Source organism: Anser anser (assembly GCF_964211835.1).
Source record: "Anser anser genome assembly, chromosome: 5".
In the NCBI taxonomy this organism is placed as follows: Eukaryota; Metazoa; Chordata; class Aves; order Anseriformes; family Anatidae; genus Anser; species Anser anser.
Genome location: NC_139725.1, coordinates 20,204,539 through 20,225,803, shown reverse-complemented (window position 1 = coordinate 20,225,803; position 21,265 = coordinate 20,204,539). Strand labels below are relative to the sequence as shown.

Sequence of the window (21,265 nt, the reverse complement as noted above, 5' to 3'; positions counted from 1 at the left end):
AGAACGTGTTATTGGCAATTTTGAAAGAATCTGACTTCTCTTTTTCTGAGGTAGTTGCTCATATTCACAAAGTGTGTAGGAAAACTCAGTTAATTAACACCAAAATGCAACATTAGGAACTCCTACTACGCCAGATCAGAAACGGTCTGTTTAGCCAAGTACGTTGTCTGAAGTCTTGTCTAACACTGCCCTTTTCAATACAATTTATTGCACCCTCCAGGTCAAACAGCTTCACGAGTGAAACTGCCTCTAAATTTGGTGCCTTCTGAACAACACAGACAGACAACTGAAAGCGTTAGGGTCGACCATGGCCTGAAAGCAGAGAGCCACAAATTTAGAGGTTGTTGCAGGAAATCTCACAAAGGATAATCCAGTCCTTTGGTGAAGTTTCTTCCAACTCCCTTAGGTCACTGGCAGGCTTGTATTCCTTGGATTTTCTTCATCCTGTTAAACGTGCCACTAGATGGTCTCATTAACCACATCTATCCTTAATCCTTTTTCTGAATTCTGTGAAGATTTTCCACTTCAGTCTTATATTGTAGCAGTGAATTTCACAACTTCATCATGGCATATACATTAAAGAAACCACCCCTTCTTAAATGTATTTTAAACATTTTGCCTTTCAATTTCATTTATTCACCATTGGCTCTATATTTGAAAAATGCTAAGTTAATGAATGTTATGGAAATTTATGGGCAGAGAGCACAGCTCTATTTACCTTTACAGCCTGATTTATTTTCCCACTAAAGCTTTAACCTGGGAAATAGAGTACGCTATTGTTTTTCAGGATCCCATTGTTTCAAAATTTGAAGTCTAGTCTACCTTCCCCAGCAGCTATCCTAGTTCAGTTGTCTTTGCTTTTTGAACTACATGTTGGCACAGACAGAGGTGTTTCTATTTTAATCAACAACTAGCCCAGCATTTCAGCTGACATCCCGCTATTTTTTTCTGAAATGTACTTAGCACAACCTGGGAATGTCAGGCTTAGCTGATTATACTTGCTGTGTACTATAAAGTACTTTGTGGTGGCACAGCACTGCAGCTACAACGGAAACCATGCTAACAGTAGCACGTAAAAACAAGAACATACAAAAAAACATTTTCAAAGAGACACAAAAGCACAGCCCTTACTTTCTGGTATGTTAAAAAAAAGCAAAAACAAAGAACCTATCGTTAGTAATTTACCCAGTGATTGCAATTTGAAAGGCTGTTTATCTGAAACCCAAACGGTTGGCTATGTAGGTCATTTTACCCTACACCTTGATTTTTTTTTAATAAAACTATTTCCCCATAGAAATACTGTATGTTATTCTGTTCACTAGAAACTGTGATTTTTTGTTGACCTGGAAGTACACCTTAGCTTACATTCCCTCAAACAGCCAGAAAGCATTCACTACAGCAGTGCAAGCTAGAGAGTTACGCAGGGTGCTTAGAAATCACCTCACAACACGTTTCTTTAGTGATGAAATAGCTGATCTGTTAAAATGACTTCTGCAGAAATTGTTTAGGCAGAACATTTTGTTACAACAGAGGTGTTTAACAGAGACTTCCCAGTACCGGTGGTTAAAGGAATAATTTCAAAGTATGGGATCCTTTACCCAGTATAAACCTCCCATGACATTTCCAAGGGACTATTACAGGATGTGGTTCAAATCATAGCTAACGTAAGAAAATATAACTGTATATATTCTATATAAAACTAAGTTTTGTACAAAGTACAGCATAAAAAGCAACTGTTAATGTGTATTGCTTATGTATTTATTTTTCCATACTGACAGCGACAAAAGTTTTAGGTGTGAAGCATTCGTCCTGAAGATATTACAAATTACTAGAGAAATAAAGGGATTTCAGGAAGCAGTTTGCGCAAGTCTATTCAGATGCACCTCATCTCCCTCCTGCACAAATGCCTTCCCTTGGCTGTACAGCTGAAGCCCGCAGCTGCTCCAGACCTTCCACCCGTACTGTACCATTTAAACGTGCTGTTCTGCACACAAGGCTGCCCTGTTACTCAGGGGCCCGCTCTGCCAAATGCAGTGAGAACGAAGTTATTTATATAACTTTGCATCCTATGCAAGACTGGCATCCTACGTGGCTTTAGGAACTTTAGGTTTGGCACTGTGCTAGGAGAGCAGTCCCTGCATAGGAGAGAAAAGCGAGCACTGTGACCAGGTAATTCACGTCACAGCCTACTTATGAACCTAACTAGCGACTACATCTGAATCGCTCTCTGAGCGTCCACAGTTCCCCTCATGCAAGCCTGCACACTCCCACACATCTGATCAAGCAGAACTGCCACTAGCTGCTTGGCATTCTCCAGAGAGACTAATGCCGCAGGGAATTGTTTTTTCTTTTTTTTTGTCCTCCTCTTTCTTCTTCTAACACAATTTACCTTGAAAAAATCAGTTGAATTAATCCATTAGCCATTTCTGATACTGTATCTGAGCTTGAATAGTAAACACGCAGGATGCTGAACTCAGCCTCAGGCTCGAGGCTTTCCCACTGCTGTTCTTTTGAAAAGCTCACATGCATCCACGCAGTCCTGAGGTGATGACCAGGGCATTTCTCCTTGTGCAAGCTAACTGTCCAAGACAACTTAAACTAAAAACAGAAACAAAACCCAAAACAATAAAACCCACACAACAATTTTCAGTTTGCTTTCATTTCTGAAGGAATCGAGCCCTCCCCTCCTCCCAAGGGAGTTAATGATGTTTACAGGCTGAACTAAGATGAAGCATTTGCAAGTACTACCGGAAAAGAGCACTTCAGCATGGTGCTCCTGCTAGTGCTTTCTTGGAAACTCCTCTCACTCGCGTGCCCATACCAGATTGCTTGTGACAGCCAAAGTCACAGAAAGTTTCTTTACAATCCTCAGCACTCCTCCCTCCTCACCAATGGCCTCGGTCTTTGTAACTGCAGTAGCCTAACTTGAAGGTCACGCTGGCATTAGCTGAGTAGGGAGACTGCACGGGGCTGCAAGTGCAGAAGGGCCATTGGAAAAATTCTTCATGCTATGAGCTCAGCTGCAGGAACGTGACAGGTATGTTAGAAAGAAAAACAGGAATATTTTGCCCCAGAAGTCGGAGGTGCTTTGATTGTTCTCCTGGTGAGCAGCTATGTTATGCTACTTGGTCTTTCAAGAACAGAGATGTCCCTAAACCTCATAACTGAAAATACTCCTACATTTCCTACAGAAACTGTGAACTCAGACCTGTGCACAACTGAAGGCATTGTGGATTAACAAATGCAAACACAAGAGTACGTAAATTGAATTAATGTGTCATATAATTACCCACTCACTTTCCCTAAACAACTTACCAGCTTGAAAGTACAGCTTGTTGTCATGAAACTTGCTTGATATTTGGTGCTAATAAAAATTGAAGTTTTAAATCTCCTTCCTGTGAAGTCCATGCATTCAAGTTCCTCCCTATTAAACACCTTCTTATTCCTAACTGTGCACCACAGCTGGTTACTGTGACACGGTCCATTCTTCATTATCAAAGTGGGCTTTGAAATACATGCTCATAGGTTTAAAAGAATTATCATCACATGAAAAATGGGCATAATTAAAAGCTTACTGCAAATCACACACTCTAGTTTCTGATGGAATCAAGAGTTAATGTACATTCAATATAAACGTATGTATCATTTTCTCAGAATATTCCAATGCAAGCAAAGCTTTTTTTTAAAAAAAAAAAAAATATATGACATAGGACTCCACTTCATCCAGTTGAGCAGAGCATTTTTCTCCCTCCCACCATAAGGTACAATAGAGCAGCATCCCATGAAATACACGCTGAGCCCTTGGACAACACGCGGTGTTCTTTCAAAAACATGCTCCCAGAACAGAATCAGGGCTGCAGTACTTATGCAGTAAAGTCTCTCTATAAACTGTTCCACCTAAACCCTGTGATTTTGCAGACTGGGGGGTTTTGAGTCTTGTGTGAACGTGCAGATCCCTGTCTGTAGCATGCTGCGATTCAGAAAAGGGGGGAAGTCACCAACCCCATCTACAGTATACAAGGTTGAATGTATGCATATAAGTGTTCGGTGCCATTTCGTTTACCTTTTGTCTTTGATCCTGCCTTCCTTCTGTTCTAGCAGCTTTCCTGTCCTTTTCCAAGGTTATGACTGAAATCCCAGCTACTCCCCCCCAGATGCCACAGGTTTGCAAAGCTCATAAAGGACACTGGATGATGACAACAATTCCAAGGGATAAAAACACTGATTTCTCTTACCTCCTCCAACCTTCAGTACCTCCAGCCTCACAGGCAGATCAATCCAGGGAGCAGTGGGGGGGTGTGAATTTATATGCAATTTAAACATTACTGAAAACTTCTGAGATCTATGACATTTAAAAGAACTCAGCACACCAGAGCCAACACATCATTGGTCCACTTACTCACATGGAGCACGGTGTCCTGCAAGTTAAAGAGTTTTCTTAACATCAGTGCAATTATACAAACCGTAAGGGTGTGCAGTTACACAATCAGATCTAGCACCAAACAGCTGGGTGCTCTGGTGCCTTACACAAGCAGCTCTTGTTAAGCATAAACAGAAATTCGGGACAATATAGTTCTGATTGATGCAAGCTTATTTCATTTTAATCTAGTGACCTCTCACTGAAAATTAAAGTTTCCCTGAGAGCTTTATAGCATGAAGTGAAGTGGCAAATTAAATTGAAATTGAGATAATCCCCAGAAATATGTACACAAGAAAAGCAACTTTAAGTCCAGACACCTTTCAGCCTGGTAAGTTCTTATATAAATAAGAAAAAGCAATCTCCTACAATGAAAATATTCTCAAGTCTTTCAATTTATCTGAAGACATCCCAGAATGCATCACACTGTGTCTACATTATCATCTGCAGTGGGGCTACTCAGATCTCTATCAGAGAATGAATTAGTATTGAAATGGGTTACATGAACCAGAAGCACCACGGAATTTCACAGACAGGAGTTAAAAAAATAAAAAATAAATTCAGGCAGCCATCTGAGCCAGTCTTTTTCAAATCTCCTCTGGCTAGCTTACTGATAGTACACATCACTAGCCTCAACATAATTTCCATTTCAGTATTTCCGTATAGCTACATTTGCTTATTTGAAAGCTTAAACAAGATCTCTGTTCAAGGAAGAAAGTTGCTCTGCAACTCTTTTTTTAAAGTTTGGGTAAAATTGTTCCTGTGGCAACAATATAATAAGAAGTGAAAACCCTGAAGGAATGACATTCAGCATATACAGACACACACAAGGCATTTAAGCCCCAGGAATGAAAGTAGATTTGCCAGTAGGCAAGGTTGTGCTGTAGTTTCAGTTATGTCTTCAATACAATTTCTGAAGCAGAGAATATGATGATTCCCCAGGGAAACTGCACAACCACAATGCCTAAGCATATTTAAAGATTATCATTCAGGGCTTTTAAAGCCAACTCTGTTTCCATTAATCCACTGAGCTGCCAGCCCAATCTCACATTGGCAGGCTTGCTCGCTCTTTAACAATAGAGAGCTTATTAAATATTAAGGTCTTAATCTTAAGTACTTCTGTATGACTGAGAAATCCTGAACAGTGCACAGGAAATAAACATTTTCCAACTAACACAAATATATAAGGGGTGGTATTAGATAAAGGCAAATGTCCCCTCACTAGCAGTAGAACTGAGTAACAAATCCTTTGGCTGCAAAGCAGGCAGCGTGTCCCCACAGTCACATTCTCCCCTACTTGTCTAGACACAGCGTTCACTGGCTTACCTCTGAAGGACGAAAGCTTGCTGCTCTCCTGCCTTGAAGTGCCAGCATAGCAATTAGCAAGAGGTTCACACTACTCTGATGGGAAACACTACAGTTAAAGAGAAAGAAAGATGGACACTTGGATGAAGTTAGTGGGACAAGCAGCATGTTTGATCTCTGCGTAGTGTTAAAAAAAATGAACCAAAAATAAAACCTAAAATGTTGTCAATATACTCTGTAACTACAATACATAAACTGAATATATATCCAATAGGAAATTTTCTGAAAAATCATTTTCCACCCAACAGGGAAGAGGGGCATCTAATAGGATGGATTATTTTTCTCTTGTATTTGCAGGTAGATTGCTTCAGACCTAGCATAGCTCAGGGAAAAGAGAAAACAAAAGGAAAGCTTTCAGCTGAGGTTTTTAGCTTTCCATACTACTATGCCATTGCACGGAACCCAGCAGCAAGACAGATGGTCACCAGCAAAACAGGCAGCAGAATGAAGCCAGGGAGAACCCACAGAGGTGCCGAAACCCCACCTGCCTCTTAGGCAGGAGATCGGCAGAGCTCTGTAGCGCAAGCTGTCCTGTAACCCCTGAAGCAGCCCCAGGAGGTTGTGGGGAGTGTGCCTTGCCTGAGGAACTGAGACCTCCCCCGTACAGATAGCTCCTTTGTCTTCTTTCTCTGCGCCCTTCCCTCCCACCCAAATTTTCCACTGCAGCCAGCTCTGCTCCCTGCTGCACATCACCATTCCCCAGGGGCTGCCAGGCTGAAACCCCTTGGCCTCCCTGACAGCAAGCGGAGGCACGGCACCTTCTCCACGAGCAGAAATACAAACCTGAAGGTCTCTTCCTAGACTCCAGGCAGGTTCAGATCACAAACAGCGGTCAGACAGGCAACACACTCAATACTCGGATATTGCCAAACATGACAGAAAGAAGGAGCTTGGAGTTCGTGTGTACACATGCACACCTAGATATCAATCAAGAGCAAAACACTGGATTTAGTGCTGAGGAACACAGTTACCATTTCATAGAACAAGTTCTGCAGGTGCTGCATTGAAGTACAGAGGTACTGAGGGCTAGAAAACACATAAAGCTTCCAAACCTGTGGAAGGGATAATGCAGCACGCAGAATTATGTAAGTCATTTTGTACTGCAAGCCAATCCCCTTATTAACAAGGGATTACAACAGTCACAGCGTTTGGTATCGTTCACACACACAAAACTCGTGTATTAACTCCTATATATGCGAAACCCAGTTCAACGATACACACCTGGACAGCACTCTTTTTTCCCCCCCCCCAAGGTTTTTACGTATAAGAATATCAATACATCAGATTTAAATTTCCAAAGGTGTCCTGGATTGTCACAGAGCAGGGCCACTCGCCAGAGCCAAGAGGAACGTGGTTTCTTCATTTATCCAGAGCTCACAAGTCTTTGCCCTTACGGCAGCAGCCCCTATGACCACGCAGGCTACCAGGGAAACTGGAAGGTCTGAGGAGTGACTAGTCTGAAACAAACAATATTCAGATTCCTTTGTAAGTCCTAAAGGCCAGTCCTTGAAACAACTGCAGATTTGGTAATAAAATGATCTTCCAGTTATCGTATCAGTTCTTTTGTGTGCACTAGCTTAGCTTGTTTATGCCTTATTTCATAATTGGATATCTATTTTATAGTAAGTCTTTAGAAGAATTCACTATAGGTGCTTACAAGCGCTCCTTTATAAAGAAAGCAACAAAAAATGAAATGTGGAATCATTTTAATGGACAAAATACTTAAGGTACAAAATAGTTTCAAAGAAAATAATGTGTTACTTATGTAAGCATGGGAAGTAATTATTTTGATAATGTGCAGAACAATCCTTAAGACATTAAATAAAAATAAGCGTTTCAGCTTCCTTCTAAATAAATTCTTTTACAATCTCCTCTCCTGACAGGTAAGCCAAGTTTGGCTTGCCATAAATTCTATATGCCCTAGTATAAAGCTTGGCAGACCTATCTCATCATAATTTAATTTCTTTCCTTATCCTTCCTAATTCTTAAAGTTTAATTTAACATTGGCAGAAATGAGCTGGAATAGCTCAAATTAAGTGAAGAACAGCCATTATTATGAACGCACATTTTACCAGCCTCTGTTCCAAATACTCCTGGAAACAGAAGGGATTTATTCGCCAAAGCATTACTGGTCCTCAGACCAAGATCCCACATCTTAGCACCTAATTCACATTTTGACACTGACTGTATATGGGACACAATTCACGACAGAGATTCCAAACAAGGGGTGCCTTTTAAGGTGATTCAACACAGCATCGTAGGGTTCCTTGATTTTGTACAAATAATTAGCTTCAGCTTCACTTTCCTGAATAATTTCTGAAGTGCATTTTCAATAGCAATGGAAAAGGATTCGTTGCAACACAGATAACTCAAACTAAACCAAACATCCTTCCTCAGGGCGACGCAGGGGCTGCTTACAAAATACTGCCGTTCAGCTGAGCATCGGCCATTTTGCAGTCTGACAGCAAGCAAAGTTTTACAGCAGAAAAAAAAAAGCACTGGACAGAGAGATGCCATCAGAGACCTTGGAGGGCTTGCCAAGTGCATCTCGCTTTCAGCGCTGCTTTGCCAGACCACTCCAACACTAACAAAAATTCAAAAACATTTTCATGTGCAGCAAGTCATGCCACGGCCCTGCTTCGGTAGTGCTTGCAGTCATTCTGGGTGACATCTCCCTGTCACCATGAGGAAACTGCCCAAATTTAAGCGCCTGACACTTGCACTGTCACACGCTTCTCACTAAGCAAAGCTTTCATTATTTTGGGTTCGTTCTGAAATTAGAAGTAAATTCTTTCAAATGCATCCATTCCATTTACTTCCAGAATATCCCCCAAATGAGTCACTTGATGCTGCCAGTAGAAGCTTTAAAAAGGGAAAGAAAAAGGTATCATGAAAACTGCAGCATCAATAAAAATGGAGCTATACAACTTCACAGCATAGCTCTGTCCTCAGAAGTGTCCTCCTTTTCATCACAGAGACCACTTTCTCCTCCACCCTTCCAAATAATGGTTTTAAGTTTGGTGCAGGAAGGGGGAAAGTCATTTCTATTTCTTTTGATTCCTCCAGTTCTAATTTTGTCAACACAACTGCAGGAGATGAAGCTGGATTATATTTTCATTTGAGATTCATTAAAATAACTGCAATCAGGCTGCAGCTGCACTGCTAAAAATCTGTTTTAATTATAAGCAACAATAAAAATCCTAGAAAACAAACGGGCTCCAGACACGCAAGTCAGTGGCCTGTGGCATCTTTAAGCAGTGATGGTGCCTAAACATGAAGAACGCTAAATGCCAGGAAAAAAAAAAAAAACGTCTTCACTTAGAAAGAAAATGGCTTGGAACAGAAAGCTGAGCAGCAGCTTGACTCGGACAGCTCACGCACACAGACCACGCAGTGACTTTCAAAACAGAGAAGTACGTCTTCTGGAGCGCGTACTCAAGCAGAGCAAGCACAGCAAGGTTGGCCATGCAAATGTGATCAACTGCAGATCCTTGTCACTTTCTTTAATCCAAGTAAAATGCAGAAAATGGCAGAAGTACCCAGGCACTGGAAAAAATGTTCAAGTATTGCCCTGGGGTGAAGAGGAGATACCTCACAGAAGAACAGTCTGGCTAATGATGGGAGGACAAAACTCCACTACCCTCCTTTTAACGTCTATAACCAGTGACTTCACGACTAGGAAAATATTCAGGCCTTTTAAAAACGCAGCTACTGTCTGTAGCCTTCTGACTTACTGCAGTAGTTCATTACTCCACCTGACTGCATGCTGTGTAAATTACTATTTCCATTTATCCCTTCTAGATTCACTTGTCTCCATATCTACAAGCAAAGCTATTTTCAAAGCTACTCTCCCTTAACCTGTGGTGGAGAGGGGAGGAATTCACCGCTCCTCGCGGTAAAACTCAGAACGGCAACACGCTCGACTCACCCTGTGTTCATTGTGACAGGCACACAGCCCCGACTTGCTGTCAGACTGTTCTGCAGTGACTGCCTGGGGGTGTCCGTGAGGAAGGGACCCTGCTTTGCTCTGGTTTCTGATGATTCAGAGGTAGGGTCTAGCTAGCAGTGACGGGACAGACAGAAACCTTAGCTCCTGTTTGACTTTGTGACTACCTCATATTGAAGAAGTTAATTTTCCCTTTGGTTTCCCCTTCATCCTTTGGCTGCGAGGTCTGTTTAAAGCCGCACGCTCTCTGGAATACCATCCTTTTCCAGCGCGTAGCGCATCTCCTGCCTCTCTTCTGCTCGGGGAAGCCGACCTGTTTTTTCAATGCAGTTATTATCCCTAACAACTGAGGGTTCCTGAATACCTTGCCAGAGAGAGAGGCGGGGGGGGGGGGGGGGGGGGAGAGTGAGGCGGCTTCTCATATACCTGATAAATGAGTTTAATTCTGCGTATGCTTGAAATTCAAATTATACACCAATATGCACACCTGGGAAGGCAATAAGTATTTACAATAGTCATGTTGTGATCCACAAAATTCATTCAGTAACTTAATTCTCAGCCAAAAAACAGTGTGAAGCCATCAGAACAGTGCACTTAGTTTTTTACAAATATATTGGCCAAGGGTACAGCATTGACTCTGCCAAAATATTTCATATTCCTTGGCGTCAAGAAAGACGAGGCACAGAGAACATCTTGGGAATGCAGAGGCTTGGATTTTTTTTTATTTTTTATTTTTCCAAGTGTAGCTTTTTGATGCTCCTACAATAGTTAGAAAAGGAGAAAACATCTCTTCTGAGAGCAGTTGCTTCCCTCCTGTCCCTCTCCCCCATTTTCCTCAAACCACTGTGAGCACTCTTTCCCTTTCCTGCCCCATCCACCACCTTAAGAGATGCAGGCAGAGAAAAGCTCAGTAGCTACTGCCAAGGGGAGGAGATGAAGTCTGACATGAAACTTTGACCTTGCTCAAGCCAAATGTTTAAGCACTGTATCCGAGCAAACAGGCAAGTCCTCACTCTCCTGGGGAAGATAAATATTCTCCGTGTCACTTTATTTATATAATTTTATCTCTTATCAAAACAACAGATAAATCTGCAATAGTAAAAACAAAAACTTTTAAAACCTTACTGTGCATTCCCCCTTTTATCAGGCTTGGTAATCCCAAGTTCTAAAACAAATACTAAAGGTACAGCTTAGCCCTTCATGCTTTAAAATAGTCAATATACTCCTAATGTGGGCTTTCAAGACATAAGCTCAGCCATTTTCTCCTGTGCAAATGCATCCTTGCGTCAACTACAATTTCAGGGTTGATATGAATGAAGAGAGAAGGAATTAGATGGAATTTAAAATCCTGGCACACTGTTTGACACAAAGTCCATCTAAACAATTCCAAGCTAACAGCAAAAGCAATTTAATTTTAATAGAAAGTTCTGGGTTACAAAACATAAGCAGCATGCAAAGACCTGATACAGCAGACAACCATTTAGTGGCTGTAATTCTAAAGGCATCATTGAATAAAACACTTTCTGATGTTAATTCAAAATGATGATACCAGCAAGCTAAACAGACTCCAAAAAAAAAAACAAAAAACCACAAACCAACCATTTTATTGGTTAGCTGCACCTACAGTTGCAACACAAGAGATGATATATTTGTATCAAGGGGTGCTTGCCATAGGGACTTGAGACAAAAACTATTTTTCTACTTGGATTTGCAGAACTTGCCTGCATCAATTACTCCAAACGCCTCCACCTGGTTCACACCAGAAGTGCAAAACAAAGGGACTTTGGCTTTCAAGTAGCTGAAGTTATCAGTTGTTTTAAAAAGAGCAAAAATAAAATGATCATTAGCACAGTTTTTTCACACGATGACATGAAATAGAGTAAAACCAACACAACTGCTTGTTTTACACAAACTTCTTGTTTTTCACAGAAACTGAAACAGCAAGTATGTGCGAGAGGGAAATCAGCCCAGAGGCAGCTGTTCTGAGCAAAGTGGAGCTTTGCCACCCTCCCACAGTATCACTGTGGGACTAGGGAGCCACTGTGGCAAATAAAAAGGCTTAAGTTCCCTCTCCTCCCCTCTCACTGCAGTCATACAACACTCTCAGGCACCTTTTTCCTAACTTTCACAGCACAAGAGTGCAGACGTTGTTACTGCTAGGCCTTCATCTGCTCACAGTACACAAATGTGTCCACTCACAGCCCCCCCCCCTTTTTTTTTCTCCTCAGGCTCCAAAACTAGCAAAGGGAAACATAAGGTTACAAGAATGGCAAGAACAGTCAAATAACCAATAGCAACTTAAGTTTTCTGTCCCACAATGGTTCATCTAAAACTTGGAGGAGAAATATTAAAGACTGGGTGAAAATAGACATAGCCAGTCCTAAACAACAAGTTAAGCAGAGACTGCCCACCGGCTGTTCACAGTCACACTCCCATTCTCCATAGCTGCAAGCAATTATAGCACACGCCAAAGGCTCTGGCACATGGGGGAAAACTGGCTGAAACATATCAAAGGGCCTACCCAGACCATTTCTAAACACAGATTCTAGGGAAGAATAGAAGAGAGAATTAATGTTTAGCAAAAATTAGTGATGTCCTTAGGTGTTGGATTGTTTTTTCGGGGGGGGAATTAAACAAGAGGAAACAACATACTCAGCCTTACCTTTCTGAGCAGGATGAGCAGCAGCCGTAACCATGACATACCAGCTTCATATATGGGAGGAAACTGGTGAAGCACACCACTATCTTCTGACTTCAACGCCATGCACACTGACCTTTGACAAAGGTGAGGTGTAGCACGCAAGCAACCCCAGCTGCAATTAATTATACATATAGCAGGGTCATCACAGCAAGAGCTGACAGAGCTGGAACATTAGACAGCCCTGCTCCAACGTACTGTGCCCGCGTGTGCAGGAAAATGCAACCATCCTACGAGGTTTATATCAAGCCACTTACCTCAAAATCACAAAGCATACAGTCTAGTACTGGAGAGTGCTTTTCTTTCACCACTGTTGTGCTTAGTGGCTTCAGGTAAGTGAAATTAGAAGAGTTAGGAAGTCTCTAGAAAGTCAATATGCTGCTTATCTACACTGATCACCTTCACATGAGCTTCATTAACCATCTTCACACGTACATCTGGTAAAGTTCTGCTCCCACCTGTGTAGTCACTGAGAGTTCACACAAAGGGGGGCAGCTTTTAGCTTATTTTGTTTTGCCTTTCCAGTCTGGAAAATTGCTAAATTTCACCTTATTTAAACTCCACACAATGGGTGGATCAAAATGTGATCACCTATGTGCCCCATGAAGGCAACTCACACATAGCCCTTTGCTCTGCTCTCAGCAGTTGATGTGGAGCATGTAAAATGACTGATTGTTTGCAATTCTGAGCCTTAGATTCCATTCATATTTTTTTTTGAAAAATTACAGTTCGTAATAATATTCTCTTTCCAATGTAATACATTAAAGGCACATTTTCAGCTTTTAGTCTCAAATGCTAACACTTATAAGTGATCTTATTTATTTTAGCAATTTGTTGAATAAAGAGTGCTAATCAAATTATATTCTAGTTATTTTCCATATTAAAGATTTTTTTTTTTCTAAAAAGAAGATCTATATTCCCCCAATACAGAGTATCAAAGTGATTGCCTGGTAGACTACAAAACACCAATTCAGGCTTACTTAATTTGCACTTAATACATAAAAAAGATCACTGGTGAATGAGATTTCAAGAAAAAGTAAAAGAGCTACATACCACCTCTTCAAGCTGCAGAAGTAGAACCCATGTGCTTTGTGCTGCCATTTGTTTAACTGGAGTTAAGTAGGTGCACTGTGTATTAATCAAAACAACGAACTATAAAAGACATACCCCAAATCCAGGAGAGACTGTAATTACAGTTCCTATGGATTTTCATTAACTGTTGTCTCCACAGAGAAGTATGCACAGAACAACCCCACAGTCCCCAAAATAATCACTACTACTGTATATTTTTTTCTCAAGCCCATAAACAACATTAAATTGTTACAACTCCATCAACAATTCTTTATAACTAAGGAGTGGTTCAAGAAGCTGTTCTCCTGTTGTCATACTTCATTCTGTCTTGCCTCTTTCTCTCTCACTCCCACTGTTCTCACCTAGAAGCCACGAGTAATTCTGAAGTTTGAGACCTACAAACGGCAACAAAAAGAAATTATAAATCAAATACTGGTGCAATTTTACTTGAAGAAGTAGCTTCTCACCGTGACACAAGCTATACATTTTATTTTCCACAATTCTCTGTTAAAACAATTTTTGATCACAGAGATTCCATAGTGGCTCTGGTTCTCTAGACAGACACACTTACCACAGGAGACATTTCCTGAGATAACATGCAATGCTGTTATTCCAGGAGCATGGTCAATGCAATCCTGCAAGTAGATACGCTCTTTTCTGCCTCTGTAAGATACTTAGTTGTACACAGATATGGAAAAAAACCCCATCCTATTAAAATGATGATAATTAACAATAAAAATATTCACAGTGAAGGCCAGCTGCAACACAATCAGCTATTTCTTTTTCTCAATGAATGCAATCAAAATTGTGCAGAAAAATTAATTTACCTTAATTCTGTACAAGTCTAACCTAAAAAAGTAAAACATGGGGAAACACAACAAGGATTGGATGTAAGAAAGCTCTGAGATCTTACTCTAATATATGGAAATGTGTTCCTAAAACAGAATGAGGTGACAGACCACAGCTTTTTTTTCCTTACTCGTACCTTAGAATGTAGTCGTACCTGAGTGATGGAATATTCTGTTGAAATTAACACACTTCCATTTTACTACCTGCTATACCAGATGTATTTATGCTTTATGTATGCTGCTTTAATAGGAACACTAGATATTTCTCCCCAGTCATACCCTTGATTCTTTAAGCCCAACATCTTTGGCCCTGCAAGTACTTCATTCAAGAGGTACTTGCTTCTAAGGAAGAGTGAACTGTCTTTTTTTTTTTTTTTTTTTAGCTTTACAGAAAAATGCCTCGATGCACCATAAAACAGTGCTTTCTGTTCTTTTTGAAACAAGGGAATAAAATCCACTTGCCTGGCCCGTTCCTTGGTTCTTGCAGCAGTGCCACGACAGCACTCCCACCCATCATCTGTCCTTTGCTCAGCTTGTCCCCTTGTCAGAGGGAAAGTCATAAAAACTGATGAACCCACTTACAGAACCCACTTACATACCCAGCATCTCGTGTCATCTTTTCACACGTGCAGTCAGGTGCAACTTTCAAGAGACGCCTGCCTTCATCATGAATCACTGATGGCACCTGGCTTCTTGCATTCTGTGATATCTGACAAAAGACAATCTGACACTGCCACGTGTCGAAAAATTAAGCAAACATAAGACAAATCCATTAGAAGACAGTTTTCATTCATTCTGGAGCTCAAATGCCTTCTGTTACTCACTTTATTTTTTGAAAGCTTCACACTGAAGAATGATGCCTACTTTCTTTCTTTCGAACTACTATTTTTAAAGCACCAGATATATTTTGCCCTTTAGAGACAAAAGGTAACATCCTTGGCCTCGAGCACCTATATACCACGGATTGCTCAAACTTGCAATGTACTTCTCATCTCGTATTTATTTTTCATGACACAGCATGGGTTAGTTTGATCTTTTTGACACATAAAGGTATTCATTCTACTCTAAGGATGGAAAAGACACTTCTTCCTAACAGCTGTACTCAAAGACAAACAGAACAGCTGAACTTCATAGCAAATCACCATGGAATAAAAAAATGATTATGAAAAACATGACAAATTACAAATATCCTTTCTAGAGAGGAAACAAGCAACTAAAATGAAGTATTTTCTTCTTCCCCAACTCACCGTGCTTGAAAGCACTACCTCCCAGATAGTACTGGTAATGGATGCCATTTCAGATCACAATCCCCTCCATTTTTAACTGACCTTTTTTTTTGTTTTTATGAGATACTGTGGTTCTGTAGTGTCACTGAAAGTAGAAAAACAGCATAACAGAATTTAATTCTTGTGCTATTCTAGATACTATTGCCAGAATGACTTCAAATTGCTTTTGAACGAACTAGAAAGTTCAAGTTAATTGAACATGAGGATTCACATAGCAAATTATCTTAGTACTAATGGTATGGAAGAAAGAAGCCTGATTAGTAAACCCCGCTGGATACTGCAATGTGAGAACTCGGAGATGCCAGAACTAAATCAGAGAGGTGAAGATCAATAGTTCTTTAATCAATGGTGGATTACAGTGGAATTTATTCTGCTGAAACCAGCAGGGGCAGATAAATCCCCCGCTGAGATTAATTACTGGGAAGGGTGGATGCAAAGAGAGGAGTGCAGTTATCTTTGTGACAACTGTAAGTGGCAAGAAGAACACCAGTGGGAGCACAGAGCTATTGCCTGGATCTCTGCTGGTGACCAACAACACCCTCATCAAATTCCCAGCACCTCCCCTAGGTACCTTACAAGAAACTACCTTGAAGCCTGTGTATTTCTACAAACACGAAACACATAAACCAAAAAGCAAGGACAATTTCAGGAGGGAAATTCTGGCTTTGTTTTTAAACTAATGGATTGTAATAGATTTTTGGTTAATAAAAAAAAAAAAATCTGTTTTATGGAGGTAAAAGTACTAATGTGTACAGTTAAAGAATAACAGCTTTATTCAGAAAGATGGTGATCACATTCGCAACATCTACTTAAGTCAATGAATTGTCAGAGCTGCTCTGGGGCTCTCTTGGGGCTATCCGTGTAATCCATCATTACACGCATACTTCTCAGTTCCATTGCAGCCTTTGGTGCCAAACACTACAGTTCCCACAAACTAACCACTAATGCATCATGCACTGGTGCTACATACTGTAAACTAAGAAACTAAGCAAGTTAAGTAGAAGAGAAAAATCACAAAGCATCCTCTCTCGTATAAAAAAAAAAAAAGGTTTAGAAACAAGACACGAATCAAAATTACTCTGATTTTGAACTACTTGAAGAATTTAGTAAAATGAAGAAAACAACCAGAGCCAACAACACAGCTTGTCAGTATTTAATCCTCAATCAGTCTGAGGGAAAGATATCTAATTGCTCCCCTACCTGTGCCACCCCCCTCCCTCTTATGTTGATTTACCTTATCAGAAGACAGCAAGCTGCAGAGAGTCTGACAGATATTAAATTTGCTGTAAATATCTGTTCACATACTTTTATTATTAGCAACAATAGTTTGAGAGGTCTCCATCTTAAACTTTGATGAGATGATAAGAACTTGCCCATTTTATTTCTTGTAGAAAACAATTTCAATTCCAGTGCCATCCCAGTTGTGTTGATCCGTTTTCAATGATTGTGAATTCAGGAGCATTATAATAAATTTCTCTGGTTTTTCTTTTCTTTTTTTCTGAATGTTATCAGAAACCAACAATCACATCTATGTGGCATATCAGAAAAGCTTCTTTATTGGAAAAAAATGCAATAATTTTTAATACAGGTATTATATAAATTACAAAACATACTTTAAAAATCACCTCTCTGGTATACCCAAATTAACTGAAGGTGGAGTCTCAGCGAAGCAAATAAAGTCTCTCCCAGATCATCTCTTACTTTAAAGAAGGTCATAAAAATAATCCAGGCCTTGTCCCAGTTCCCAGATGGATATCCCAGTGCCCAATTCTTTTGCAAGCTCTAAGCGCAACTGGATGGACTAAGACAAAGACATATAAAGCAATTAGTTTTTAGTCCATGACATCAAACATTCCATGCTGCCATCTCTTCATGCCATTTTCAGACTTTAAAAATAACCATCTGTAAACTAGATACTGAAAAACCTGAAGTCTGTATATCAAGTATTCTCTGGTTAGAAAGCCATCATTTAGTAAGAGACAGTTAATTGCACCAGCTAATTCAATGACCTAATACACCATAACCAGCTAAACAGACAAAATGCCATGGAAATAAATCTGATTTATGAACTATGCAAAGGACTATTCTCATTTAGGCTATCACTTCACAACTTACAAAAATCCTAACTCTTCCCAGGAATTTCCCAAGGGTAAAATAAAACTTTATCACTGAAGACAATTAGAACAACCATCAAGATCTTGTGCATACCCTTGCCTTCTCCCAAGACAGAGTCATAATTTTCATTATCAGAATTCTATTTTAGAACGATTCTGGAAGATTAATATTAAAACGTATCCTTATCTGTGCTACTGCTATTGATTTAGAATTAGTTTAGCCATTGGTTTACAAGGGAAATAATGTTACAATTCATGTTCTGAACTTCTTTCAGTTCAGACAATAAAAATAATTCCTTTTGAGTCTTTCACTTTCAGGTTTTCTGACTTTGAAGTGCAGCATTGCTTGAACTGCGCATACCACAGGGATGTTTTAAAAACTCATTTCCATAGGAAACAGAACAAAGTGTTGAGCCACCATTAATACATCTGCTGGGCCCAGACTTCATGCTTGCTTTTATCTAATTTTGAACAAGCCAATTTTGAGTGGATCAACCTACCAGTGACTATAACATTAAAAAGGGGAATAAACACACCTGTGCGAGGAGAAATAAACCAGCATTCGGTGTTCCACCGATCATCCCGATCACCATTATGTGACCAACTATTTGATTTGCCTCAGCATACAAGTCTCAAAGTATTTCATTACAGCCTTGTTGAAATTTGAAAGAAAACCTGTTTCTATAAATTCACCAAACATTTCAACTGAATATGTTAATATAAGAAGGTGTAAATAAAGAAATCTACAAGAATAAATGTTCTTTAATCAGGCTAGGACTGACACTAGCAGGGTTAAATCCTTCCATAAGACCAGAGAATGTAGCATGAAAACATGCAGCATAATTTGTCTTTTCTCTGGTAGACTGGCAATGAAACTTTCTATCACTCTAAGACAGATACTAGGAAGCACATAGTTAGACACGGTGATTAATATCCCATACATTGTAGTATTCCCACCTGTATTAGATTAATGAAGGGAAATATAGTTGTGCTAACAGAGCATAAGACAATATTCTCATTCAGAAAAATGGAGCTTTGGATAATTTCACACTAGTTTAACCATACAAAATATCTCTGTTCTCTCCAAATATGATATATTGTCACTAAAGAAGCAATTCTTTTCTAATATTAAAAGCCAGAAGAGGCTTAAGATGCTGCCTTTAGTTTCATTTGAGAAAACCTAAAAATAGCTTCCTGGGAATTAAGGCAAGGAACCATTGTATCATGTATTCTCATACACTGCAGACTATTGTGTGGACAGAAATTGCATGTCCAGCCAAAAGACTGCAGTAAGGGCTAAGTTTTCAAAACACTAAATATGTTCCAGAGAAAAAGAACGGAAGATAATAGGCTGATGAAGGGCAACAGTGAGAAACAGGACCCCATTACAGAGGAAGGTGAAACCAGCATCTGCTAGCATATGACCTGTGCACTCAAACAGATCCTCTCAGAGCACTGTTTGCCCTGGTGTGTCTTATCTCAGACATGGCAAATCTTCAAAGATCCTCCAAACCCCATTACACATTAGACAGAAAAAAAAAAATCTTATACTGGAAATTGAAGCCTTGAATCATAACAACTACATCAGGATGAATTTCTTCCACAGAAGTCTAAGCCCGCTTAAGCATTTTCCAAATTGTCTCAATAATCCAAGTCAAGTAAACACCCCTTTCCTCTTACTGCCCTCAGACCTGAAAAAGTCACACCTACCTTCAGTGTTGGATAAAAGATGGCATGTTTTCCTCCTTTATTTCTGCAAAACAGGAAAAAAAAACAGTAATCACAATAGCTTTAGTAGACTCTCATGGGATTTTCAGCTGAGTTCATAATTAAAAAGAGTTTTATTCTTTCTAATAAGAAGGAAACAGAGACAGTGCTGGAGAAAACTGCTGACTTCACTGTGAAGAAGTTACCACTTTTAAAAATAAGCATTACTATGCCCCTATCAAAGACAGAGACCACTTGCAATTAAGTAGCTTGTCTAAGATTTCTTACCCAGTGGTCATCCCACTCTGGAGGCTGAGGGATACTCTGAATTCAGACACTTTTGACATTAACTTCTATTCAGCCTATACTTGCCCTCTGACTACTCTAGTTATTAGTGCAGGGTAGGGCCAAAATGTTCTCCAGTTCTCTTCCCTTTCTACTTCAGATAAAAACCTTCTTCTCCTGTTCCTTTCCTACTATAGATACAAACATATCACAGTACATGAATTGGAAGTGGTGGGGAAAGAAAAGCAATTAGGGGAAGCTACACCTGCACTATGTATCTGTAATTCAAGTATGCAATCTTTCCACTCTCCTGCCAGTCTCAGTTACAGGAATATTTGGCAGTACATCAAACAAAATATGTATTTACTCCACACTAGTGGTGTTTAAGGAGGACAACTCTTAAAAGAGGTGGAAAGGTCAACAGCAAAAAAAAGAGGCTCCAAGACGTCCAAGAAGATGCAAACTGAAAAGGACATCTCAAACCAGAAATGGCTTGATACAAGATCTAAGTAAATACCCTGTGATGCCTTACTGCAGCTGGATGCAACAATATTATAAAACTGACAGATAGTAACAGGCAGTTGTGCCTACTAAATACTTATCTTAAAAAAAAAAAAGATGAAGACACTTGACTGTCAGATGCAAACTGTGAAAAATTTCCTCAAATAACCAACCATTTTTATGTTAAACTAAATGATACCAGTATAAAATATATAGGCAGGGCAAGCTACAGTGGGCACAAATACCAAAGCTGCATTTTAACCACTAGAAATGAGAAGGATGAGTTACAGTTGGTCTCACAGAACCACTTCACCAGTTAGGCTAGGAGGGAAGGCAGAGTGCTTGGACAGACCAAGCGGACATTGCTGGTAAAATCTTTCAACTCAAGCAAATGCATACCTACCAGTACAGTGCACAGGGACAAACACCCAGAGATGACAGATTTCTGTGATTATTTGTAATAGTTTCTGCTTGTTACGTGAAAACTACTAGCTGTGGTTTGCTTAAAGATTCATGATTTGATTTCTTAGCAACTGCAGACATGCAAGATTCCCAGGTGAGATGCTTTACTAGTGAAGCATATTTCAGGCCTACCTGCTATTCCTATCCAACATACCTGCTCCTTTGCAAAGCAAGGTGGTAACTGAAAAAAAGTTCCCTTAAATAACCCCCTGCATTCAGCTGAACCACTGCAGACATGCTGAGCCGCATGGCTGCCTGCCAAGCACTGCACACCAACTGATATTCAGAGTGATTTTCTGACCCAGTGTGTTTTACGCATCAAAAATTGTTCTTGAAAGGCCACAACCAAGAATCTCCAAAGACTGGCTTTCAAAGGCAAATGATGTAGTACTACTGACAAGCTTTCCCTTTCCCACATGTTCAGTTTGGAAGACATTTAGGAAATGTGTTTCCAAAATGAATCCCAGATGCATGCCATTCAAACAGAGCCCTCAGATTTACTCCTTTGAGAGCAAGTTTTCATCCAGTGGTCATTGTGTCTCCAACTGGACTTTGCATTAAGATC

At 39.9% G+C, this 21,265-nt stretch overlaps 1 protein-coding gene across 8 annotated transcripts in view; it reads right to left on the bottom strand.

Annotated features, from left to right (window-relative positions):
- Nucleotides 1-17,161: 17,161 nt before the first annotated feature.
- Nucleotides 17,162-21,265, bottom strand: part of CHID1 (chitinase domain containing 1) — a 115,647-nt gene continuing 111,543 nt past the window's right edge. For all 8 annotated transcript variants that reach the window (XM_083839572.1, XM_083839570.1, XM_083839576.1 and 5 more), the window contains 2 exons: nt 19,456-19,498; nt 17,162-17,432 (listed from right to left, as the gene is read on the bottom strand). In XM_083839572.1, coding sequence (XP_083695698.1) covers nt 17,334-17,432; nt 19,456-19,498 — 142 coding nt within the window. In that variant the 3' untranslated portion in view covers nt 17,162-17,333. The remainder of the gene's footprint in view (nt 17,433-19,455; nt 19,499-21,265) is intronic.